General features: G+C 40.5%; 1 protein-coding gene across 2 annotated transcripts in view; it reads right to left on the bottom strand.

The window, feature by feature from the left end:
* The window catches only part of ctnna2 (catenin (cadherin-associated protein), alpha 2), a 385,655-nt gene that overhangs the window by 112,055 nt on the left and 245,968 nt on the right, over positions 1 to 27,632 (bottom strand). For both annotated transcript variants that reach the window (XM_061830846.1, XM_061830847.1), the window contains one exon: positions 26,607 to 26,759. In XM_061830846.1, the coding sequence (XP_061686830.1) occupies positions 26,607 to 26,759 (153 nt within the window). The remainder of the gene's footprint in view (positions 1 to 26,606; positions 26,760 to 27,632) is intronic.

The following is a 27,632-nucleotide window of genomic DNA, read 5'->3' as shown; positions in this document are numbered from 1 at the left end:
CCGCGGCCATGTATTGTGAGATTTTGGGGAACAACCTCTTTCCCTCAGTCAGAGCATTGAAGATGGGTCGTGGCTGGGTCTTTCAACATGACAATGACCCGAAGCACACAGCCAGGAAAACCAAGGAGTGGCTCAGTAAAAAGCATATCAAGGTTCTGGTGTGGCCTAGCCAGTCTACAGACCTAAACCCAATAGGAAATCTTTGTAGGGCGCTGAAACTCTGTGTTTCTCAGCACAGACCAGAAACCTGTCTGATCTAGAGAAGATCACTGTGGAGGAGTGGGCCAAAATCCCTCCTGCAGTGTATGCAAACCTGGTGAACAACTACAGGAAATGTTTGACCACTGTAATTGCGAACAAATGCTACTGTACCAAATATTAACATTGTTTTTCTCAGGTGTTCAAATACTTATTTGCAGCTGTATTACACAAATAAATCATTAAAAAAAATCATACATTGTGATTTCTGGATTTTTCTTTTTAGATTATCTCTCTCACAGTGGACATCTCACAGTGGACATCCACCTACGATGAAAATTTCAGACCGCTCCATGATTTCTAAGTGGGAGAAGTTGCAATATAGCAGGGTGTTCAAATACTTATTTTCTTCACTGTATGTGTGCACTGCTCCAAAAATACGCCAGATACCCATTTCATGCTATAAGGGAATGCATACCAAGTCATTGCTTCTCGACTTTGGTTACACAAAAACTCTCTCAAATTTTGAACTTCGGGATTACACTTTCCGAAGATTCTATATACTTGAGCAAAATCAACCTTCCTAAAATATATAATCATTACTAGTAATGTGAACTACTGCTAAGAAAACAATTCCATTAAACTGGAAAAACAAACAAGCTATTAATATTAATCAGTGGCTAAATCTCATCATAAAATCTATTCAATTAAAAATAGTGTCTGTAGAACAAAGAAAAAACTATTATATACATTGGTCAGCTTTCCTCAACATGTTAAATCGAGACTCTTGATTTATTTGCCTGGGTCGGGTGCCTCCTGACAATACCAAGAACACTTTGTGAAAATTGACTCTTGACTTCTGTATTCCTTGTAGTTGTTGTCCGTTGTTGTTTTTACCCAATCCCAATCCCGATTTCAGGGATAAGGGAGCTCGTCTTCTCTCTATTCATTGCGTCCCTCTGTGGTCACTTCCACCTCTTCCCCCGAGGGGCGAAAACAAATCTACACAGCAGGGGACCCCTGTTTTTTTTGCTCCCCCAGATCAGCTTGGTCTGAGGGAGTCCACCTCCTACCCTCGGGGGTGGGTAATGGGGTTTGTGCTGTGGGTCTTAATGTGGCAGCCCACTTCCTCAATGGTTGTCCGATCTGATGGGACTGACCTGCATGAGTCGAGCCTCTTAATCATTCACTTAGCACACACTCACACTACTCACTGTAAATATTTTCTCACTTATCATACCTGGACACACATCTATGTGAAAGGGCTCATGGGGGGCTGACGAGGGGTTGGGGTTAAGGGTGTTGGACAGGGTCCCAGCTCGCCAGTGTTGTTTCCTTGTCCAAGTGCTCTCACCTTCCACTCTGCCTGTTCCCCTAGATTAAAAATCCACTACACACACTCATCTCCTTTTTTCTTTTAATGCAACACATACACCCACGTGTGGGATGCTGGTGGGGTGGGGGCATGGGGGGCATTAGGTCCCTGTGGCCGTGTGTCCTGTTCATAGGACTGCTCTCGGGTGGACCCCGATCGTCATTGATTGAGTGGGGTCCTTAGCCTCCAAGATGCAGGCATATCATTTATAGGACATTTCTGTTAGCCCACAACAGTGAAAATTTACTTGCATATGTCAGTCCATAGGTACACACCCATAGGATTCTTTCAGTGGGTGTGGGATCATTCACTTATTGCAACAAAAAACTCATGTGATTTGCGATCGAGTAAGGTCACTCTGTATAAGCTTAACATAATGTGGAGGGGTTGACGCACTCTTAGCTGTTCTAAATGAACAAGACTGCATCTTGAATGTCTCGTTCTTTGTTCTTATTAATTTGTTTGTTCTATGTTCTAAACGTCGTACCAGGGTGGCACTGACTACCAGAGACAAATTCCTTGTGTGTTGTGACACATTTGGACAATAAAGCTGATTCTGATGTATTTGTCCCATCGTTCCTTCACATGGTCCACCACTACAGTCCCAGGTAAAATCCACATTTATTTTTTCCTTGTTTTAGATATGTAATGATTTGCTTTTCTCAATCTGTTCACAGTTAGTGCCTCATCTTTCTCTTTACTCCCCTCATAGAAATTCTGTTCTGTCCAAATGATCTACTCTGATCCTCAATAAACTTCAATTAAAATACTAAAAAAAAAAAAATGAAAAAGACTCCACGGTGACAGTAAAATTTTTCTGGCATAACGGGGATGCAGATTTTTCATTGTGATTGATCTAACAGCCAAAGAGGGCACACACAATAAAAACAAAACCAAACAAAACAAAATAAAATGAAAGGAATTTCATTTCAATTCCCGAGAACCTCAATCACCATTCAACAAAATTAAACTCCTGAATCCATACCAAAACCATGGAAATTGCTTCCATTTAACAATTTGACAAGTAAGATGATACAGTAGTGCTCAAAATAATAGCAGTCCAATGTGACTAACCAGATGAATCTACATTTTCAGGATATATTTTTTATTGCTACATGTCAAACAACTCCCCAGTAGGTGCAGCAGAAAATCAACAAGACTCAGCATTCATGATATACACACTCTTAAGGCTCTGCAATTTGGCAATTTGTTGAAAGGGGTATGTTAAAAAAAATAGCAGTCTGTCATTGACTTTACAAACTCAAAACTATATTGTTCACATTTTTATGTTTGTAGGATTTACCAATCCTTTGAATCACTAAACTAATATTTACTTGTATGACCACTTTTTTTTTTTTATGTAACTGCTTCACTTCTGTGTGGCATGAAGTCAACCAACCATGCCATGGTACGATCACTGTTTGGGCAAAAAAAGTACGTAAATACAAAGTCTTTTTTCATGAATATCTTTTTTCACAACATACCACTATGTACGGTGTCGAGCTCATGCACCTACGTCATAAAACCACAAGGTTTATGTTTATTTCACCATATTGCTGGTCAAACAAAGCATTGTTGCAAGTTAATTCCGTTGAGACCAAATATATTACTGTACCCATTGAGCTACAACAGCATACTATTCTGTGTTCCAATCCTTATGTACAGTATTCAAGACTCAAACTTGTAACATGGCCATGATCAAAGAGCTGTCAAAAGACACCAGAGACAAAATTGAAACCTGTCTGATCTAGAGAAGATCTGTGTGGAGGAGTGGGCCAAAATTCCTCCTGCAGTTTGTGCAAACCTGGTGAACAACTACAGAAAACGTTTGACCTCTCTAAAATGTTAAAATACTTATTTGCAGCTGTATCACACAAATCGTTAAAAATATCATACATTGTGATTTCTGGATTTTTCTTTTTAAATTATCTCTCTCACAGTGGACATGCACCTACGATGAAAATTTCAGACCCCTCCATGATTTCTAAGTGGGAGAACTTGCAATATAGCAGGGTGTTCAAATACTTAATTTCTTCACTGTAATTTCTGAATTTAAAAAAAAAAAAAAAAAAAAAAAACTTGTGTATTTTGAGAAAGCACAGACAACTTTCAAAAGTTTTTTCTAGGTAAAGAAGTGTGACGATTTATTGGCTTTTCGTGGCGTTTTCAATTGCACGCTCCTGCTTGTGTTCCTCCCTCCATAGGCAAACACAAACATGTGATCATCCCTGCCACAGATACGGATAGAAAAAATACATATGGTAGTGTGCTATGCCAACTTGGCCAAGCGACGTGTTGAAGCCTTAAAAACAAACAAACCAAAACAACCATATACGGCTCAGTTTACAGATTCCCTTGTAACAGTATTTTGGTTTTCTTCCTAACCACAAACATGGAATGACAGTTTGTCCCCACAAGCTTAGCTTCCTCATAGGCATGCAGCTGAACGGGGCATGTCGTGTCTACCTATAGTTCTCATCAATGATCCATGCGCTCATTGTTAACGTCTGTGTTTTTAGTGTTGTTGTTCTGACTCAGTGCATTGTTACTTCCCATCTATGGAGGATGGTAAAATTCTGACATTGTGGGCCAACTAGCCAGCCCGGTGGACCGAATTTGAAATGTAATTACTTAATGACACAATTGCTAATAAAGTGTAAAACCGTAAGCAGATTCGATTGACAATGCATCAGATACAGGCTAGGTCTAATTAAGGAAAAATTCCAACACCCATAAACACTAATAGAACCAGTTTCACGACGAGAATGACAATAAAATAAAGCAAATAGATTGTCAGGAACTCGATGCCGGTGTGGATTGTGTTGAGACCGGCAAAGAGTGCTTTCCGGACCTTCATGGTCTACCGTTGCAATAATAACTACATTACTATTTTTCTGTCATATCAGTGTCATTCTGCCTGTCAATGATGGGTGGGATGGGTGTTTTATTTTTTATCATCAGTTGCCTTTTTTTACCCCAAACATTCACAAAGCTATCTACCAATTACAATGCATTGCTTTATATAAAATAACTCACTAAATGTTTGGCATCATAAAGGCCTATGAAGAAGTGACATGTCGTGTGCTCAAATTAGACATCTTGTAAAGCAGTGAGGCTATGCTATAATCTTGTCACCACCCATAGGTGTCAAAGCATCCTAATGCTTTGAATACAAAGGCAGCCGCTCGATGTGGATTCACAAGCTGGTGCTGATGCTGTGTAAACATCGCTGCCGCTGTTTGCTACTGATTTAGCACATTTTAATATTACATGAGACAGGGGGGCCCTTTGATGATGTAAGTGAAGACTCAAACTGGGGCTTTTCTCTTCAGGGAAGAAGTAGATGGGCGGTGGAGTAGGCCCTTAGAGATTTAATTCACTTCCGCATTACCAATCCATCTTGTCAGGAATTTAACATGACGATAATTGTTTTTGTTGCTGTTGTTACTTCTCTGAACTTTGGATAGTTTAAACTAAGGGCATTAGTAGGCAATTGAAAAATGCATAATGTTTGTATGGGGTTGTCATGAGCATTCCATAGTTGCATAGTCAAATGAGAAGTCTAAAGTCGATGAAGGTAGCTTGTGTCATGCTCCTGGATTCCAGCCGGGGCTGGGCGTGGCCAGCTAATCAGAAGGTGCACACCTTTCCTGACTTCTGATCTCCGTGCACCGACCCACGCCTGTCCACTGACCACCCTCGTAAGCCCATTCGTACTGGTACTACGGATTGTTTGGACTGGCTACCCTCCGTCCCTGTTTCCTCCACTGGTCACAGACTCCGCGGTCCCGTCATCCCTGGCCGTGGTGCGACGCTGCAAACGGACCTGGGAAGCAGCTCGGAGGACACTGCTGCGCATGAGCAGTGCCTACAAGGGTCCACCCTTGAGCCCCGCACCGTGACAGCTTGATCTTCTTCTGACCTACTCTGGTTTACTTCTGGTTTACTTCCAGATCCCAAAGTCATGGGTTAGTTGGAGGCTTTAAATTACCCTTAGGTGTGATTGTGATTGCAAATGATTTTTTGTTGCTATGTGCTCTACAATTGGTTGGCAAACCAGTTCAGGTGGATGCCGCCTCCTGCTTGAAGTTGGTTGGGATAGGCTCCACCACTCCTGTGGGTGCTTGTTTTCACCTTCTACTTCTATTGTGATAGCTTCCTGTCTTTCTTTGCAAATATGAGCTGCTCAGATCACAGCTCACCCCAACTTCATCACCCTCTGTACCCTCCAGTCGTCCTGCCCTATTGACATGATTTTCCCAGATTATTCTTCAGTACCTTCTTACCGCAGTAGCCAAAATGCCCACTCCCCACCCGATCCCCAGTTAATGTGATTTTTCTTTTCCAGATATTCATCCATCCATTTTCTGCACTACTTATCCTTACTAGGGTTGCGGATGTGCTGGAGCCTATCACAACTATCTTTAGGCAAGACTCAGGGTACACACTGAACTGCTTGCAACCCAACAGTAGGGCACATAGAATTCGACAACCATTCACATTCACACATTCTGGCGCTTTAAAGTTTCCACTTAACCTAACATGCATGTTTTTTTTAACATGGGTGGAAACTGGAGGACCCGGAAAAAAACCCACGCAAGTATGGGGAGAAGATGCAAACTTTACACAGGTAAGGCTAGGTTTGAACCCAGGTCCCGGTGAGGCAGACTTACTCATCAATCATACACCATGTTGGCTGCTTCCAAATATATTCTTAAAATCTGTCTTACCTCTGTTAGGTCCCAGCCGACTCTTTATTATTAATTATTTGCTCTATTCTCGCATTTTACCAGATTATTTTTATTAAAATTAAAACTATTTAGCCATCTATTTTGTCCAGCCTCGCCTAAAAAAAGCCCTCCCTTAACCCAACCCAGTTAGAGAATTATAGGCCTATTTCCAGACTTCCTTGACTATTAAAAATTTTTTGAAAAAACAATAATGGACCATCTACTGACCCTGGTTGAGCATCATAATTCATCCATCCATTGTCTGAGGCATTTATCATCACAAAGGTCGTGAGAGTGCTGGAGTTAATCCCAGCTCTCTTCGGACAAGTGGCGGGGTACACCTTGAACTGGTTGCCAGGCAATCACAGGGCACATTAAGACAACCAACCAGTCACACTCAAAAATTACACCTAAATTCAATTTAGAATTCCCAGTTCCATGTTTTGGGGTTTTTGGAGGAAACCGGAGTGCCCATAGAAAATTAACAGAGGCATGGGGAGAATATACAAACTCCACACAGGCGGGGCTGGGATATGAACCACGGTCTTCAGAACCGTGAGGCGGACGTTCTAAGCAGTCGTTCTACTGTGCTGCCATCTCTAAACTACTTGTCACTCGTCACTTGTCACCAAAGGACCTCTCAGCACCACTAATTTTAATTTGTTACCAATCCTAACAAAACACAGGAATCAAAAGGTGACCACGCATATGCATTTTTGCATTTTGACATTGCATATGCCTCTCTGTTAACCAACTTCCACAATCAGTTAGATCTTCCGAATCCAAGTTCTGTTTCAAGCAATGCCAAAAATTCACTTATAGCATCAGGCCTTTCTTTAGATCTCTATTTTATTCCCATGATTTGACTTTTTGGTTTTGATCATATTACTCATATTTGATTTCCCCTTGCTGTCATATGTGCTCACTTGTCTATGTTCTTACTTTTTAACCTGTTCAACATATTTGGTGTAAAATGCTTTGTAGCTGCATGTTTTAAAAAAGTGTTTGATAAATAAAACCTCATTCACGAACATTGAGAAAACATACCAGCCATTGGAAAATGCTGGACTGAAAGACAGCACGGAAGCACTAATCATGACACCACAAGAACAGGCCCTGAAAACAAGATCAAAAGAAGTTAAGATGTTTCACATCAGACAGGACCCAAGGTGGTGGATGTACAACAAAGCCACAGAGACTGTGCAGCACATCACAGCTGGGTGTTAAAATACCAGTGGTCAAGGTAGTAGTAACACTCTACTGGTACATGAGTATGAAATATGGGCTAAAGGTCCCAGAATCAAGATGGCAGACATCACCCAGGGTGGTCCAAACCAAAAAACTGGTGATGGCCACACAACCCGACATAATGATAGTGGATAAACATTTGAAGACAGCATTTATGATAGATCTAGCAATCCCAACTGATGGGAAAATCTGGAAAAGGGAACACAAAAAACTGAACAAGTATCCAGGACTGAAGGAAGAACTAGTTCAAATGTAGCTCTGAAGGCAGTAGCGGTAGCCGTAATGATTGGGGCACTGGAGATAGCTAACCCCATACTCAAGGATGGCACCACCAGATGCCAGGAAGAACATCAAATGTCCTCATCCAAATAATGGGAACAGCTAAGATATTGCAAAGAACTTTCATACTAGTTATAGTAAAGGACTCAAACTTGATGGAGATACCGTTGAGGGAGGTAAGAAAAGTATTATTTGTTGATTTTTGTTCACTTTCAAATTTGAACTGCAAGGAATTAAAGAATAACATACTTTTTCCTTTGTTCTGACTGAGCCAAAACTGATAAATATATCATTTGTTTATGGCTGACACAATTTGCACTTCAGTAGTGTGCATAGTTTCTACACATGTAGCTATCTTTAGCTGTAAAGCTCCACCAAGATCTCCGTTGAAGGAGACGTTCACTACCCGGGTCCGAGAGACTGCATAGATATACATGGCAGCACCACACCTGACGCCGAAAATTAGCCTTCGCCGAGGTGGACGGCAACTGCAGCAGAATGAATGAGAGAAAGTAGATTTGACACTTCATAAGAGATGAGGGGAACCGACAATGTAGGTAGCCAGCTATGGGTAGACAGCTGGCTTGCTAAAATGGGCTACAATAGATCCTTTAAGGCAGCTAGGATTTACTGCACTGACAGGCACAAAACTAACACAGGTTCTATCTTTAGTGACATTAGGCTAAGGGATCCTCGTTAATGTAAATAATTTTAAACTAAAAAGAAAAACTTTCCCAGAGTGAGAAGCAGCATCCAATAACATGTCAGTATAGTCTGTTTTCGGTTCAATACATTGTTTTCAAATACTTAAACAGGAATTTTCATTTGTTGGGTGATTGAGAATAGTACAGGAATTTATGAGTCGATTCTGATTCAGAGTTGATTCTTGACTGTCAAAACATATCGATTAGTCAGGATTAAGAGGGTGATTCAGAGCCGTAATAAATTAATGACACCCACCCAGACCAAACTCCATGAGTTGCGAGTGTTTACAGTACTGCATAAGTGAAGAGTTTCAATTTACATTAATCTGAGGAATATTTGCAGATGAACATTATGGTTTACAATCTTAATTTAATTTTAAAGCAATCAATGGCTCAGTGTGAACATGTTCAACAAATGACATTTTGTGCATGGGCATGGGAATGGCATGGAAAGATGGATTTTGGAGATGCTAAATTGCTTTTAGGTGTAACTGAGTGTGAATGCTTGTTGGTTTCAATGTGCCTTGCGATTGGTTGAAAACCAGTTCAGGGTGGACCCCTGCTCCTGCTTGAAGTTAACTGGGTTAGGCTCCAGCATTCCTGCGACCCTTGCAAGGATAAATGCCTCAGAAAATGAACGGATATATATTGTGTTTTAACTATTACATTCAAACAAGTTGTTGTTGTACGTTTAAACATAATGCTTTTTTTAAACGATGAAAAAAAAATCCTCCCAGATGCAAAGTGTAACTTCTGCTGAGTCAAATACTGTATCTTCTTCTTCTTTTTCTTTTGGCTTGTCCCATTAGGGGTCACCACTGCGTGTCATCTTTTTCCATCGAAGCCTATCTTGTGCATCTTTTTCTCAAACACCCACTTTCCTCATGTCCTCCCCTACAACATCCATCAACCTTTTCTTTGGTCTTCCTCTCGCTCTTTTGCATGGCAGCTCCATCCTCAGCACCCTTCCACCAATATACTCACTCTCTCGCCTCTGGATATGTCCAAACCATCGAAGTCTGCTCTTTCGAACCTTGGTCTCCAAAGCATCCAACTTTGACTGTCCCTCTAATGAGCTCATTTCTAATCCTACCCAACCTGCTCACTCCGAGCAAGAACCTCAACATCTTCATTTTTCTCACCTCCATTTCTGCTTCATGTTGTCTCTTCAGTTCATCATGGCTGGCCTCACCACCACTGCTTTATAAACTTTGCCCTTCATCCGAGCAGAGACTCTTCTGTCACATAACACACCACATACCTTCCGCCAGCTGTTCCAACCTGCTTGGAATAGTTTCTTCATTACCTTACTACACTCACAATTGCTCTGGATTGTTGACCCCAAGTATTTGAAGTCATTCACCCTCACTATCTCTTCTCCCCGTAGCCTCACTCTTCCCCCTCCACCCCTTTCATTCACGCACGTATATTCTGATTTACTTTGGCTAATGTTCAGTCCTCTCCTTTCCAGTGTATGCCTCCACCTTTTTAATTGTTTCGCCACCTGCTCCTTGCTTTCACTGTATATCACAATATCATCTGCGAATATCATGGTCCAAAGGGATTCCAGTCTAACCTCATCTGTCAGCCTATCCATTACCACAGCGAACAGGAATGGGCTCAGAGCTGATCCCTGATGCAGTCCAACCTTCACCTTAAAGTCTTCTGTTACGTCTACGGCACCCCCCCCCCCCTCATACATGTCCTGTACCAGTCTAACATATTTCTCCACCAGACCAGACTTCCGCATGCAGTACCACAGTTCCTCTCTTGGTACTCTGTCATAGGCTTTCTCTAGAGCCACAAAGACACAATCTCGCTCCTTCTGACCTTCTCTGAACTTTTCAATTAGCATTCTCAAGGCAAATCATGCATCTGTGGTACTCTTTTTAGACATAAAAACCATACTGTTGCTTGCAGATACTGACTTCTGACGTTAGTCTACCCTCCACTACTCTTTCCCATAACTTCATTGTGTGACTCATCAACTTTATTCCTCAATAGTTTCCAAAGCTGTGCATCTCCCGTTTGTTCTTAAAAATGGGAACTAGCACAATTTTCCTCCATTCTTCAAGCATCTTCTCGCTGGATAGTATTCTGTTTAATAAGTTGGTCAAAAACTCTACAGCCACCACTCCAAATTGGTTCCATACCGGTATGTCATTAGGCCCAACTGCCTTTTTGTTTTTCACCCTTTGTAGTGCCTTTCGAACTTACCCTTTGCTGATCATTGCCACTTTCTGGTCTTTCACACTTGCCTCTTCTAACTCTTCCTTCTCTCTCATTTTCTTCATTCATCAACTTCTCAAAGTATTCTTTCCATTTATTCAGCACAGTACTGGCACCAGTCAACACATTTCTATCTTTATCCTTAAACGCCATTACCTGCTGCACATCCTACCCATCTCTATCTCTCTGTCTGGCCAACCTGTAGAGATCATTTTCTCCTTCTTTCGTGTCCAACCTCGTGTCCATGTCGTCATATGCATCTTGTTTAGCCTTTGCCACCTCTAACTTTGCCCTACGTTGCATCTCAATGTATTCATTTCGCCTCTCCTCAGTATTCTCACTGTCCCACTTCTACTTGGCTAATCTTTTTCCTTGTATGACTTTCTGTATTTTTGGGTTCCACCACAAGATCTCTTTCTCACATTTTCTACCAGAAGACACACCAAGTTCTCTCCTGCCTATCTCTCTGATCACCTTGTCTGTAGTAGCCCAGTCTTTCGGGAGCGACTCCTGTCCATTGAGAGCCAGTCTCACCTCTTTCCATTAGGTCACACAGCATTCTTCCTTTCTCAGCTTTGACCACCGAGTTCTCTGCTCTACCTTTGTCTTCTTAATGTTCCTACCCACCAGCAGAGTCATCCTATACACTACCATCCTGTGTTTTCGAGTTACACTCTCCCCTACCAATAATTTGCAGTCAGTAACCTCCTTCATATTACATCGTTTGGATTTCAGATCAAATGATGAATATGAAAGAAAAGTTCAGAATTCCTGCTTTCATGTCTTGGAGTTTACATTGAAGATGTGTTATAAAATGCAGGATGGAGCACATTTTGTTTAAAGCCACCCAAGTGGCAAAAGTAAACAGGCATTATTAAATTAATTTAAACCTAACATTCAATATTTGGTGCCAGATCCCTTATTTGCAATACCTCCATCAAACCTATGAGGCATTGACTTCACTAGACTGTTGCATTCTTCATTTGAAATGCTTTCCCAGGCCTTTACTGTAGCTTCTTTTAGTTCTGGTTTGGTTCTGGAGTTTTCTCCCTTCAGTCTTCTCTTCAGGAGGTAAAATGCATTCTCTATTGTGTTAAGGTCCAGCTTGGCCAGTCTAACACCCCCCCCGGTGAAGTCAGTGCATCTTGCCTTGTTGCATGATGAAGCTTCTCCCAATTAGTTTGGATCCATTTTCAAATCCCAGAAAAACTTAGTTGAATTCAGAATTCATTCATTTGCTAATATCATGAGTTATATCATCAATAAAAAATAGTTAGCCCATTCCAGAACCAGCCATGCAAGCCAAAGCTATGCCATTATCTTCAACATGCTTCACAGATGAGCTTGTTTGTTTTAGATTGTAAGCGGATCCTTTCTTTCCATCAAACTTTGGCTTTACCATCACTTTTGTAGAGGTTAATTGCGTTTAAGGTTCTGTGCAATCGATTTGGTAGACCACACTTTGAGTCACTATATTTCATTGAAAAATTTGGAGGAATTATTGACCAGAATTATGTAACTTAATGCAACAAAAAGAATTTGTGTTTTACCATTTGACTAGAAATATATCTCTCAGCACAACAACCGCTACTCTGCCCAGGACCTGGAGTATTCAATCAGGACCAGCCCTGTAGAGATTAAACAAAAAAATCATGTCTAAACTACTCTTCATGGGTGTTTTCAGTTTCCCAGCCATGGAGGACTACTGGCACCATCAATCACGGTTCAGTGTGATAGCTGATATGATGCCATGGAGGAGAGCAGATGTTACACTGGTTCATTCACTTCAGAGATAAGCAGGAGTGCAATAGCAGTCCTGACCAGTTCTACAAGATCTACACATTTTAAAGTAACTTCGCAGTGTCTTCTGATCCCATCCACTTACTAGCATGGTGTGGATAAAGACATGGTGGCATAAAGGCACAAGGCCTGAATCTCTCCTCCTGATGTGCAATATGATGACTTTGGACATTTGCCACTTCTCTCTGACAAGCAGGGGTGGTGCAACCTGTCCAAGGGGAGTATCGAGATGGAAATGTCAGAAATGCAATATATTCATGTGTTTGAATGCAAAGCAGGGATGCTTCACAGCATACCATCAGAAATAGAATGCATTCAATGGCCAACAATACAAGAAGAGAAGTGCTCTTGCAACACTGATCACAATCATTGGTGCAGTTGCACCACAGGTCAAAAGCCATTTGTGCTGTTGCAAAACCATCAAAAAACATTCCTACTGTTGACATTAAGTTAGTAAGTGAATTCTATTAATTTCTTGAATTTCCGTGATGTTTTACTCCTCTATGTTTTTTTTTTTTGTATGCACAAAAGCATCTGATACTTTTCGTATGACCAGATCTCTCAACCCTTTGGTAGAGGCCTATATCAAAGAACTCTGGGATCTAATTTTTGAAAAAAAAAAAAAAGTTGATTGCCATTATTGTCACCCTAGGTGAGTAAACAATCTAAAGACAAAAACCCACTCATTTTTTTTCTGCTGCAGACCTTAAATGGGGTTCAATGTTGGTCTCATTAGTCTGTAAAAACCTGTACCAAAACTTTTGAGGCTCATCTCTGTACTTATTTACAAAATCCAATCTGGCCTTATGGTTCTTTTTGCTGATGAGTGGTTTGCATCTTGTGGTATGGGCTGTGTATTTTTTTCTCTCCATTGGATTGTGATACCTTCCCCCCTGCTCTGTGAAGGTTGGCAGTGATATCACTGGCTGTTTCTTCACAACACTCACAATGTTTCTGTCATTAATTGTTGTTGATACCCTTGGCTGACCTCTTTGATCTCTGCTGCTCAGTAAACCAATAGTTTCATTCTTTTTCAGGAGATTTAATATTATTGTATTAGCTATGCCCAATGTTTGTGCAACAGCCCAGTCCTCCTTTTCAGCTGCTCAATTGACATACCAGAGCTTTTTCCTTTCAAATCCTGCATCAATAGTTTCCTCCCAAGTGACTGTCAGCTCGACGATGAAGACACTCTGTTAGAATTTGAACCAGAGGACCAGGACTGGTTGGTTGCTGCAATTTTGGGTCAGAGGGTGAGCCAATTGTTTGGGATGTTAAGAGCATGCAGGGATGTTAATAGCATGCTTGGGATGTTAATAGCATGAAGGATGGCTGATATTTTTTAGTCACAGCAATGGTGGTTACCCTCTTGCTCTCAAATTCAGTGGCCAGAACTGCAGCATTTGGTGTGACTTGTGCTACGTGTATCTCCCTTGAGCAAGGTTGGACCTACAATGAACCAGGATGTGGTTGATGGTTATTGGGGTGGCACACTAAGGAACAGGATAGAGTTGTGATTTTGTTGGAGCATTGCACTTGTAGTAGATCACGATCATAGTAAGAAGATATAATCAGAATGTTTCATAAATGTGTCCTTAGACTGGAAACCTAACAATCGTTTTGTGTCGAATAAAATAGTACTCTCGTATGAGATATGCATGGATGCTAATTATAATCCTATGAATTAGAGATAAAAGGGACATAATTGGGCATCTAAAATGAAATGACTATGCCCCCATGGGCTCATGACATAGTAAGAGCATTTGAATCACCGTACAGCATATTAGAAATTCCTAATCTTGCCTAATCTAGTTTTATATATATATATATATATATATATATATATATATATTTTTTATTTTATTTTCCCATTTATCTGGCACTTGTTTATCACTCAGAACATCCTGCCCTTGCTTCTGTCTCAGACTACAAGCTGCACCAAAATGATTTGGTCTGATGTTCCACAAATATAGCCACCAATCATTGTGTACTGTGAGGATAATAGAGCTGTGAATTGCCTTCTGCAGGGTAGGGCAGTCTATTATGAAAACGTACTTAGCGGCAGTATAATTTCGATTTGTTCCTCCCTCTTTCACTGTTAGAAACATTAGAAATGTAACACAAAGAATATAAATGTCATCTTGAGGTTAAAAGATTGGTTGATTGCATCCTGAGGCACAGCTGTTATTCTTTGGAAAAATGGGCTGATGACCAAATCCCCCAGAGGCATTAGCACTGACTCAAAGATATTACAAAGACACCAAAAGGGAAATCTACTGAGGATATCAGTGTTTACAATCAGGATAAAAGTCAAAATGTATAAGTTAATCTGTACACAATCTGTTTATTGTTTCAGTGCTACATTTGTAATATGTTTTAAAACAATTTTTCATTATGATTTATTGACAACTCAAAAGGTCTCTCCAACATATTTGGTTATTGAGTATATAAAATATCACCATTCAGACGCTTCATTCGATTAAGTCTTGCATCGGAAGATTACCTAGGGTATTACTTTCTACTGCATTTAATTTAGATTTCCACTATCATCTCTTGACCATGCCATAGTTCCATCCATTGGTCAAAGAAAATGCAGCACTTTACAATAAAAAAACAATACCATTTGTATATGATACAAGTTGAAATTTTGCAAAGGTCTATCCATCCAACCATCCATTTTCAAAAGCACTTGTGTGAATTCATGAGTAAACTGAAGCCTAACCCGCTGAGGTTGGCGAAAGATAGTGTACAGAAGTCAACGGGCAGTTGGAGGGCCTGTGTAGACAACAAATTTTCACACCTACAGTATGTACAATTAAGAGTTTGTGATTAACTTCAGCATTTTTTGGAATGTGGGATGAAACCAGAATCCCTAAATAAAACACACACACACACAAACCTAAGAAAGAGGCAAACTCCACACAAAACTCAAAAGCTGATGATTGTTTGGTAGAGGTACTAAACATTCCACTATACTGTGCTGCAGTTTGGCAAGATACAAATCCTTCTTCTTGATTGTTGCTCCGAGAATGGCATTCATTTAATCATTTGCGTAATATTCTCGCTGTATTTTACAGTGGTATACAACTGCAATGCATGCAAATAAGCTTGTTTACTGCTACCCTTCTTCCTCTTCTATGCTACATTGAAGAAAATAAGTAATTGAATACCCTGCTATATTGCAAGTTCTCCCGCTTATAAATCATGGAGGGCTCTGAAATTTTCATCGTAGGTGAATGTCCACTGTGAGAGAAATAATCAAAAAGGAAAAATCTAGAAATCACAATGTATGATTTTTTTTAACGATTTGTGTGATACAGCTGCGAATAAGTATTTTAACACCTTAGAGAGGTCAAACGTTTTCAGTAGTTGTTCACAAGGTCTGCACACACTGCGGGAGGCATTTTGGCCCACTCCTCCACAGAGATCTTTTCTAGATCAGACAGGTTTCTGGGAGTTTCAGCTCCCTCCAAAGATTTTCTATTGGGTTTAGGTCTGTAGACTGGCTAGGCCACACCAGAACCTTGATATGCTTCTTACACAGCCATTCCTTGGTTTTCCTGGCTGTATGCTTCGGGTCATTGTCATGTTGAAAGACCCAGCCACGACCCATCTTCAATGCTCTGACTGAGGGAAAGAGGTTGTTCCCCAAAATCTCACAATACATGGCTGCGGTCATCCTCTCCTTCATACAGTGCAGTCGTCCTGTCCAATGTACAGAAAACACTAACAAAGCATGATACAACCACCCCAATCCTTCACAGTAGGGATGGTGTTCTTGGGATGGAACTCATCATTCGTCTTCCTCCAAACATGGTTACTGGAATTATGACCAAAAAGTTCCATTTTGGTCCCATCTGACAGCAAAACTTTCACCCATGACTCCTCTGTATCACCCAAATGGTCAGTGGCAATCTTAAGACGGGCCTTGACATGTGCTGGTTTAAGCAGGGGAACCTTCCGTGCCATGCATGATTTCAAACCATGACGTCTTAGTGTATCCACAACAGTCACCTTGGAAACGGTGGTCCCAGCTCTTTTCAGGGCATTGACCAAGTCCTGTCGTATATTATCTAAGGATAATTTAGACCCCACGACTTGACAATATGCATGGTGCTCCACTCCAATTGAGATTGACCGTCATGTTTAGCTCCTTCCATTTTCTAATGATTGCTCTAACAGACCTAGACCTTTTTTCACCAAGCTGCTTGGCAATTTCTCGGTTGGCCTTTCCAATCATGTGGAGTTGTACAATTTTGTCTCTGGTGTCTTTGGACAGCTCTTTGGTCTTGGCCATGTTACAAGTTTGAGTTACTGATTGTATGGGGTGGACAGGTGTCTTTATGCAACCTCACACAGCTGCATCTGATTCAGGATAATACATGGAGTGGAGGTGGACTTTTAAAAACTGACTTTGAGGGTCAGAACTCTAGCTGATAGACAGGTGTTCAAATACTTATTTGCAGCTATATCATCCATCCATCCATCCATCCATCCATTATCTACTGCTTTTCCGGGTCGGGTCGCGGGGAAAGTCGCTTCAGCAGGGATACCCAGACTTCCGTTTCCCCAGCCTCTTCTTCCAGTTTTTCTGGAGGGATTCCGAGGGGTTCCCAAGCCAGCCGAGAGACACAGTCTCTCCAGCATGTCCTTAGTCATCCTCAGAGTCTCTTTCCGGTGGGACATGCCCGGAACACATCACCAGGGAGGCATCCGGATCAGATGCCCCAGCCACCTCATCTGTCTCCTCTCAATGCGGAGAAGTAGTGACTCGACATTGACACACTCCCGGATGACTGAACTTCTAACCCTATTTCTAAGGGAGAGCCTGGACACCCTGCAGAGGAAACCCATTTCGGCCTCTGGAGCCAGGCCTGGAGGTGGCGCTCAAAGGTGAGCACCTGGTGGCCGGGCCTGCACCTATGGGGCTCGGCTGAGCACAGCCCGAAAGGGTAACATGGGTCCCCATTCCCATGGGGTCACCACCTGTGAGAGGGGTCGGGTGCAATGTGAGGTGGGTGGTGGCTAAAGGCGGGGACCTTGGCGATCCGATCCCCGGCTACGGAAATTAGCTGTATCACTCAAATAAATTGTTAAAAAATCCTACATTGTGATTCTGTATTTTTCTTTTTAGATTATCTCTCTCACAGTGGACATGCACCCATGATGAAAATTTCAGACCCCTCCATGATTTCTAAGCGGGAGAACTTGCAATATAGCAGGGTCTTCAAATACTTATTTTCTTCACTGTATATACGGAAATCTATGGGACTCCAAAATGCACAATAAGGAGGATGAGCTATAATCGAGGAACCACAAAAGTATGCTTTGTGAACACATTAGTTTTGCGATTATGCTTGCATCTTTTTGTTCCTCCCTATTGACATATAAAAATGCATGTATAGAATGTGGTTTGTGAATGGAGCAAGTTCACAAGTTAAATGGTGCTTACTTTATTTTGGTTATGTTTGATCACATTTTGCAGCACTTTCTGTTATTTAACTCTGAAATGACCAGCACAAAAGATTGCCTCTTCTCTTAACATTAACATTTAAAGAGCATAAAAAAAAAAAGCTCTGGAAGCGCAGAGTTGATCAGATTCGAGTGTAATAACTTTAATTCCACTTGAATTACAAAGAATTTTGAAAAAGTATTGGTGAGGAAAAATTCGGCCTTAACATTATTTTTCCAATGTTCCAACATGTTTGCTCACATGAAAAAACTGTGTTCAGTCCAAAACTAATTCTAAATATTTGCCCACCGTGTTTACTCACTGTATGAGGAGACTAGGATGTCATTCACTGAATATGTTCCCTCTATCACACCATAAAATGAAAGCTTGAAGCAACAAAAGATATTGGAAACTGCATTTATTTTCTCTGTCTAGTGGTTTATTTCTGAATAATTCCAAAACAGGTAGTCCTATAATTTCTGGACTGTTCGATTGTATTTTTTCAGCACATATTAAAGTTTTCAGTTTGCAGGGAAAGTATCATGCATCCTTGCAACGTATTCCAAAGTCAGATTTTTCCTGTGGTGACAACTTTGTATCAAATTGGGGTTTTCTTTCATGTTAGCCATGTTGCATAATGTAGATCTGTTTGTGATCAATCTCAATGCTAGTTAACGATCCCATGACATGTATTTTATCTCAAATATTAGGAAACAATGAAGGCCAATTAAGTATTAGTTGCTTTCAAAATTCCACTGATTAGAAATAATCTCTGAGTATATGCATTTCCTCGTAAATGCTGATGTTTTTAAATTCATTTCTTTAAATCTAAGGAAGGAAGGAAATGCTAAAGCAACAACAAAAGTAAAATGACAAAGTTTTATTTGAAATAAGATATAATTCAGTAGTTTACAGAAGCATATGCAGTGGTGTGATGATACTTCACTTGTAAAAAATGCTACAAAAATGTGTAACTTGTAATCTGGATTGCATTGTTTCAATGCGAAGGCACTATCCTCATAATTAAAATGGAAGCATGAAACTACAGTTGTATTTTTTTATGCATACAGGTTGAACAGAACCGCAACAGATTATCATCTCAATATCAGATCACATTAGGGTAGGAGGTGTGGTGGAGCCAATCCCAGTTGAATCTGGGCAAGAGGCGGGGTACACCGTGAACTGGTTGCCAGCCAATAGATACTTTTCATTAACGTCACGCCAACCACATGTTTGTTTGTTTGTTTTGGACGGCAAGATTGTGTCTACATATCATGTCGAGGAAGCGATAAGTGTATACTGTAATGTTTTAGCTAGGGTTATTTTTTGATCTTTTATTTTGAAAGTCCTTTGACAAACGAACACTGTAACCAGAAGATGAGGCTCTTGTGCTGGAGTGAGGAATAAAGAAAGAAGAAGAAAGAAAGAAGCCACATGTGAAACTCGAGAGCAATGTGTTGACGTCAGTGGGGTGCGACGAGATAGGACGATAAGGAAGTGAGCTGGAGAGGTTGGCGCGGGGGAAGCGAAATAAATATCACCCACGTTAAAAAGTACAGTTGGACTCACGTCTACGTTATTATTATTGAGATCATAACATGGTGTCAGAGTGACGATAGTATAACTACAGACTCACGAGGGGTACGGGGGCGAACGAGGACGATGAAGAATTGACCATGACGGAGGCGTATGTTCAGTGTTCCAAGCCCGAGGATGGACTGGGAATCATCCAATTTGCCAGATGCGTGGCGGATATTCAAGCAACATGCCAGGGGCCGCAGCTCATACTCGCAAATAGCCATTGCTCCCACGAGTTAGCAAAAGTGCAGCTAAAGGCTATGGCTAGCGACAGCCACAAGGTTCACATTATCCACCCTAAACCTGGAAAGCAAAGTTTCACTGCAGGTATTAGTAGGGATATTCACAGCCCAAAGACCTCCATAAAGGGATTTAGCAAGTGTGGAGGATACCACAGTAAATTAGCTGAATGCCCAGCAAACAGTAAACATTGCCCCAAGTGTCGGTCCCATTCTCTGTCTGTTCTTACAACCATAAGCCACACAAAGAAATACGATGATGAAAAGGCCGTAACACGCTTATAAGCAAGCCAATATTCACAAAATGATCACTAAAAAATGCGAGTTGTATTGTAGTTTTGCCGTTCAGTGGGTGTCGTAAGCAAAGTCATGTGACTCCTGACGTCACGTGAAAAGTATCTATTGCAGGACATATAGAAAAAAACAAACATTCACACCTATGGACCATTTAGGGTTCTCAGTTAACCCAGCATACATGTTTTGGGAGTAATGGGATGGGAAGAACATGCAGACTCCACATGGGTGAAGCTGGATTTGAACATGGATCCTCAGAACTGTGAGGCAGATATCCAAACCAGTTGACCACAATGCCGCATCAATTGTTTCAAATCTGACATAAATCATGTAATAATTTTATGACTGGTCAAATAATCGCTCCTCATTCAGTGAAAGACATTGTCCCCTAATTCAAACTGAGTGTGGGAGTTTTCAAATGCTTTAAATATAGTTGTTGAACATTCATGATGGGGTATTTTATTTATATGGGAGAGTTCTTATAGTTTTAAAAAGCTTCCTTACTCTTCTAATAATGAAAAAGAAATGTCTAGTCAAAATAAAACTATTTTAGGTGGGCCCAATACTCTGGAGCTGATAGTAAATACAATTTTGTAGTTTTTATACAAAACTTGACCTCCTGCCTATAGCTCAAATGACAATGGGTGCTTCGGTGACTTGTTTGACAATCCACCCAAAAGGTTTTTGGGAGAGCAGAAAAAGTACCATACATATAAGTGAGCAAATGAGCGTATGCATTGGGAAACTGGAAATCCAACCTTACATTTATCATGTTAAAGGCTTCAGCACGTCCATAAGTAGGACTTACAAAGTTAGAATTGGAAGGCTGTATGAGCACATCACACTATTTAACTTATGACTGGAGACTGATCTGAATAAACTATATTTAACATAAGCTAGAGCACAAACTGTTGCATCAACACTGTACATCACGATAAAGACTAAGACCGAGTCAGGGTCAGACAAAGTCCTTATTCTGATGTTCGAAAAAGATGGAGCGTAACATCCTTTCTACGTCTTTCTACGTCACATGCACATTTTCACTGCAGTTCAATATAAAGGAATCATAGCAACTTTTAAAAGATTGGATATTCATTAATGTGGTTAGATGAATTATAACACATCCGTGAGGGGTGTACTAATGTCTTGATGGAAAGCTGGGAATGCAGCTTTGTATGCACTGAAAAGCTATGACAATATAAAGTATATACTGAAACATGATTGGGTTGTTGTATAATAGTGGTATAATAATGATATATATTTTTTAATTACAAATGTAGCCATCCATCCGCCACAAAATACACTGTGGTATGTAGAAATAGAATTAAAAAATGGTGAACAATGAGACCTTTAACATGAAGACGGATTGAATGCAAATCATTTTCATCAGTTTTTATGAATATGCTGACTACATGGATGGATATGTACAAGAGATATTGATTAATTCAGATAATTAGTTCATCTCAAAATAACTTCCTGCTAGAGCAGAATAGTTTCTCATCTCTGTGCACAACCTTACCTTACAATGGTTAATGGAATTTAACAATTGGAGTTCAAGAGGAATCGTTAAGTGTGGTAAAAATAAAAGTATACAGAATTGAAGGTGAAGTCTGGATTTTTGCAAACTAAGGTACTTTTATGATTTCATGAAAACCAGAGTAGAGAAGCACTATTCAGAGGCGACATGGTGGCTGACTGCTTAGAATGTCTGCTTCACAGGTCTGAGGACTGGGATTCAAATGCAAGCCCCCACCTGTGTGGAATTTGCAGTTTCTCCCTATGCTTGCATGGCTTTCCTCTGTGCACTCTGGTTTCCTCCTACATCCCAAAAACAGGCATTGTATGTTGCACGTGACCCTGACTACGACACTTAATGAATTTGCATCATTTGCACAATTGTCATTGTATCAGTATTACTACATTATAAGATAGCTTATGTTGCTTAGTCTCACTGTGTACTGTCCTAAATGTATATTTTTTATCGTGGTTTGTTTGCAATACAGTACAAATCGAGTGGCTCCAACATCAGCTTTTCCTGATCAGGGGTTGGCATAACGAGTCCCTTGCATAATTTGTTAAAGAACTATCGGAGACAAATTCCTTGTCTGATGGTTCTCACATGTATTTCTTTATATTTCAGAATGCATTTGAATAAAGAACAACAAATTGAAATCATCCTGATGGCCAGTTCAGTAAGGTGAACCGAATAATGGGTTGTGCCACCCTTGGCAGCAAAAACTGAACTCAAGCATCTATTTACTGTAAGTGATTTTTTGATTCACCAAATACTGTGGTAATCAGGTTCAGGTGTGGCTTGTGAATTTGAACTTACTTTTCCCAAATTTGTGGCGAGTCACAGGGACTTTGTGATTTAACAAGATTTAACATGTAAAGTATATTGCGTCACTACCATAATATTAATTTGTATTCTATGTGTTAAAATCTGTACTCCCCAGATACTGTTTCTTTTTCTTTCCAGTGTGCAGTGCATATTCAAATTGCCTCCACAAAACTCTTACATTTTCATGGATCAAAGGAAAGACACACAGACATGTCAGTCTCTACGATGTAGTCTGAGTAAAATGCTTTTCACCTGCCAACACACTGCAAATACACATACTTAAAATAAGCTATTGCGGAGGCATTGTCTTTTTAGCATCCAAATGACTGCAGAATATCTGATGCCAAGTGCTTGAGTCAAACAAACAAACAAAAAAAAAACAAAGATGCATGTGAAGAAAATCATTTGCCATAAGACTTGAAGAATGCATCAAAAGGTTATAGCAGATTTCATCTGCCCTGGTGTCCTTGGCTGAACAAAGTTTTAATGTCGGGCATAAAGGAGAGAGCAGCATCCGTCGAGGTAGTTGGCCTAGCTCATCAGCAAACAGCCTGGGTGGACCAAAAGGTCACTCAAATCACCCACAGCTCAAGTCAATGGAAGCAGAGGTGTCGTCTTAAGTGACAGTATATTAAGCAAAAGGTTACTTTGAATGGGTCATGAGAACAAAAAGGAACTCACATTCAAGGGCAGAGGAATTTATCACATTGTGGTTATGTTAAAGGTTTTTTGAAACCCCTTTGAAGACCTTTCTAGAGCTCAATTTCCACTTTCATGTTCATACAAGTGAGAAAAGTTAACACTGTAGAGGCACAATCACAAGGACTTGTAACTTCTTTATCAGAATTATTGACCTGAACATAAATAAATACATACACATAACTGTGGACTATATTTCACTGCCTATTAATGAATGTATAAAGTGGGTCTTATGGGAAAGTGGCATAACTCACATTAATGGTTAAACGGAAATCAGCAAGGATGACAAACATCAGCTTGTGTGGGATGTTTAAAAGTGGTCCTAATGCCAATACAAACACATATTCCCTTCATTTAAAAGTGGACCTCAAATAACATCAACCAAGTACTCAATAGATTGTCCTCACACCAGATCCCATTGTTCTATATACATGTGTGTGTGTTAATGTGTGTGTGTGTGTGTGTGTGTGTGTGTGTGTGTGTGTGTGTGTGTGTGTGAGAGAGAGAGAGAAAGAGAGATACTTTTTACTGACTGCTAGCTGCTCAATACAAAGTTACTGTTACTGTCACCATGACCATGTCATATCCATGTCTAGGCGAGAGTGATGTATGCATTGAAACAGTAGCAGTAGTAAACATAAACAGTATAAAGTTTCTAAAACACACCCAAAAGTTTACCTCAAAATTCCGGAAAACCCTTCTCCCTATGAATCATGCACTTTTACAGTGCATGATTTTTCTTCTACAAATATGAGCAAAACATTTTTATTTTTATCAAATATTTTTCTAAAGTTAGGCACTTTCTTTGAACACATAACCCTTCATTTTTAATTTATTTCCCCTTATTTAGAAATTCATAGCTCTAGCTTGATTTAGTAAATGAGAAAAAAAAAACTGTGTTCATATGTTTGATTCTTCTTCTTTTCCTTCGGCTTGTCCGGTTAGGGGTCGCCACAGCGTGTCATCTTTTTCCATCTAAGCCCATTATCATCTTCTAGCATCTTCTTTTCTAACACCACTTTCCTTATGTCCTCCCTTACAATATCTATCAACGTTTTCTTTGGTCTTCCTCTCGCTCTTTTGCCTGGCAGCTCCTTCCTCAGCACCTTTCTACCAATATATTCAGTATCTCGCCTCTGAACATGTCCAAAACATCCAAGTCTTAAGTCTAAGTCTGGCTGTCCCTCTAATGAGCTCATTTCTAATCCTATCCAACCTGTTCACTCCAAGCAAGAACCCCAGCATCTTCATATCTGCTCCCTCCAGTTCTGCTTCCTGATGTCTTTTCAGTGCCACCATCTCTAATCCATACATCATGGCCGGCCTCACCACAGTTTTATAAAATTTGCCCTTCATCCCAGCAGAGACTCTTCTGTTCATGGTTGATTACCCACCAAAAATTTGTCAGGTGGGTACAAATCTTTAAAGAAAACATGAAGGGTCAGGCAAAACATTTAATTTTATTTTAATGGGTTTCAAACTAAACTAGCACTTCAGAAAAGTGTTATCATCTAACAAAACATAACCATAAAGAAAATGATGATGGTTGCAGTTTAGTTATTAGTCATAGAAAAAAAAAAAAATAAATAAATATATATATATATATATATATATATATATATTATATATATATATATATATTATATATATATATATATAGAGAGAGAGAGAGAGAGAGAGAGAGAGAGAGAGATACATGGTCGGGTGCAGTGCTAACTGTGTAGTGGCCAAAGGCAGGGACCTTGACAATTCTATCCCCAGCTACAGTAGCTGGCCCTAGGTACGTGAAACGTCACCTCTCTGGTATGGAAGGAGGGTGAGCAAGTGTGAGAGGTCGAGAAGTTCTGACTCGATTAAGTCGGACTCACCTCCACCTTTGGTAACAGACCTCTCGAGAGCGCTTGGAATCTTTTCCAGTCTAGAGTTGCACACAGTAAGAGACGGCGACCCGTTGTGGGTATACTTATTGATCCCTGTCTTGGTGCCTATACGTTGGGTTCACCCCAGTGGAAGAGAAGGTAGCATCCCTTCAGCATCAGGTGGTGGGACGGGTCCTGTCTGTTGTTTGTGCTGATGCACTAAACAAAAGTTCAGAATACCCACCTTTTTAGAAGTCCTTAGAGGGGGTCCTGCTGGGGACTCAATCTTTCTGGTGGGAGACTTGAATGCTGACATGGGCAATGACAGTAAGACCGGGAAAGCCATGATTGGGAATAATATCAGAACTCGAGTGATGTTCTGTTCCTGGGCTTCTGTGCTCATCACACATTGTCCATAATGAACATTATGTTCCACCGTAAGGGTGTTCACATGTGCACTTGGCACTGGGACACCCGAGGTTGCAGTTCGATGAGTGACTTTGCGGTTGTGTAATCGGACTTGCGTAGACGTCTTGGACGCTTGAGTGAAAAGAGGTGTGGAGCTGTCAACTGATCACCACCTGGTGGTGAGTTGACGCCGATGGTGGGGGAAGATCCCAGTCTGACATGGCAGGATGAGATCCTGCCCCAAGTGGCGGAGTTCAAGTATGTTGGGGTCTTGTTCATGAGTGACAGAAAAATGGAACGAGAGCTCACCAGGCCGACTGGTGTAGCATCTGCAGTGATGTAGACTTTGAATCAATCTGTTGTATTAAAGAAGGAGCTAAACCAAATGGCAAAGTTCACAATTTATCACTCACTTTATGTTGCCACCCTCACCTATGGCTACCACTTGTGAGTTGTGACTGAAAAAGGAGAAGGAAATCTGGGTATCCCTTCTAAAGCTGGTGTCACCATGACCTGAGCTCGGATAAACAGTACAAAATGGATGGCTGGAATATGGGGTGCTATGTGTACATTAAAGAAGGGAAAAAAGAAAGTAAATTATTTTCACAAATGGCAGTATATGCAGTCATATTTATCCCTGTCATATTGGAATGAAACATCATATATAGATACGTAGATAAATATAATATTATAAATATAAATGTATCATCACCTCGAGGGAGCGGTGACGTACTACAATGAAAGTGTACACCTCTCTGAAAACATCTGGGCTATGTAGGAATATTGGAAAGAAAGTGTACAGCTTTTTCATAACCTTTAGAAAGTGGCTTGCATTTATAAAATTGGAAAGCTTGAATGTCTGTCTAATGTGCACAGTCGTCTTTAGACATTTTTAGGGGGAATAAAACATGCTTTATACAAAACAAATTAAGGTAAATGTCTTTCAATGTCGACTAAATGTATTGCAATTAATTTTCAATTGGTTTTGTTTCAATTGCCTGATTACCAAGGTTTTTGTCAATTAAAGTGTTAATTGTATCCCACATGCCCTAACCGGCTTCATTCTATATGTGCACCTGCTGTATGTCGTGGTGAATGAGAGTGTGTGTGTGTTTGTGTATGTGTGGAGGTGCGATAGAGAGAATGTATGTACATATGTAATGTAGGACTGACCTCCACAAGCTTGTTGGCATGTTCACGGAACACCTGGGCATACTCCTTGACCTCCTTCTCATTTCCACTCTTGGCCGCTTCGATGAGCACCAGCAGAGGGACATTGGTCTCCAGGAAGGAGTCTGAGATGTGGTCCATCACTGCCTTTCTCAGCTGGAAGACAATACAGATGGAGGAATGAGAGCGGGGCAAACAGGTCACAATATTAATTAATTAACTTTAAATTGGAATAATTATGCGAAACTGAAAAGACTTTTTGGGGAGGAAGAGAGACAGAAACAAGAGAACAAGTGAGTGTGCGTGTGTGTGTGTGTGAGAGAGAGAGAGAGAGAGAGAGAGAGAGAGAGAGAGAGAGAGAGAGAGAGAGAGGGTTAGAGAGAGAGAGAGAGAGTGAGAGAGCGAGTGTGTGAGTGAGTGATACACACACACACACATACAGTAGAAAGTAACTCTTGTTTGGAAGGCGTGCAGATTGCTTACAAGACATTTTTTTTTCACATAAGGGCCTTTTTACGAGGGGAAGACATTGCAACTTTTATCTTTGTTTATGAAATCATTTTGCAGCCAAGTGGCAAGGGACTGGTTGCTTAATCAGAGTGTAAATGGACCCCTGTGGTACCTGCTGGGATGTCTGATGAGATGCTGGAGGGAACAGTACAGAAAGCATGACAGACATGTGTTTTATCTGATAGAGGAATGATGGGGGTAGTCTCGTAAGACCCCTACTAAAGCACACAGGAAGGGAAAAGGAAAAACTCACATGTTCCTCAAATATACTGTACACACAGAATTTATAGGATGGAGGGGGACATCTGTTCCCATTGTTGGCATTTAAATAAAAGATGATGAAAATGATGAATCACCATGCCAGACAATGAAATACAAATTTCAGACTTCCCTTACTATAGATATCAAGGAAAGTGCTGGATAAAAGTAATTGTCAACAAATTTATTCAATGACCTTATCCTCACAATTGTCATTTGGACATAGTAAAAAATGCAGATAGATATGCTTATTTTCACCAT

The sequence above is a fragment of the Syngnathoides biaculeatus genome, chromosome 9, assembly GCF_019802595.1.
Source record: "Syngnathoides biaculeatus isolate LvHL_M chromosome 9, ASM1980259v1, whole genome shotgun sequence".
NCBI classification, from domain to species: Eukaryota; Metazoa; Chordata; class Actinopteri; order Syngnathiformes; family Syngnathidae; genus Syngnathoides; species Syngnathoides biaculeatus.
The sequence above is the reverse complement of the archived record's forward strand: the minus strand, read 5'-3'. Positions and strand labels throughout refer to the sequence as shown.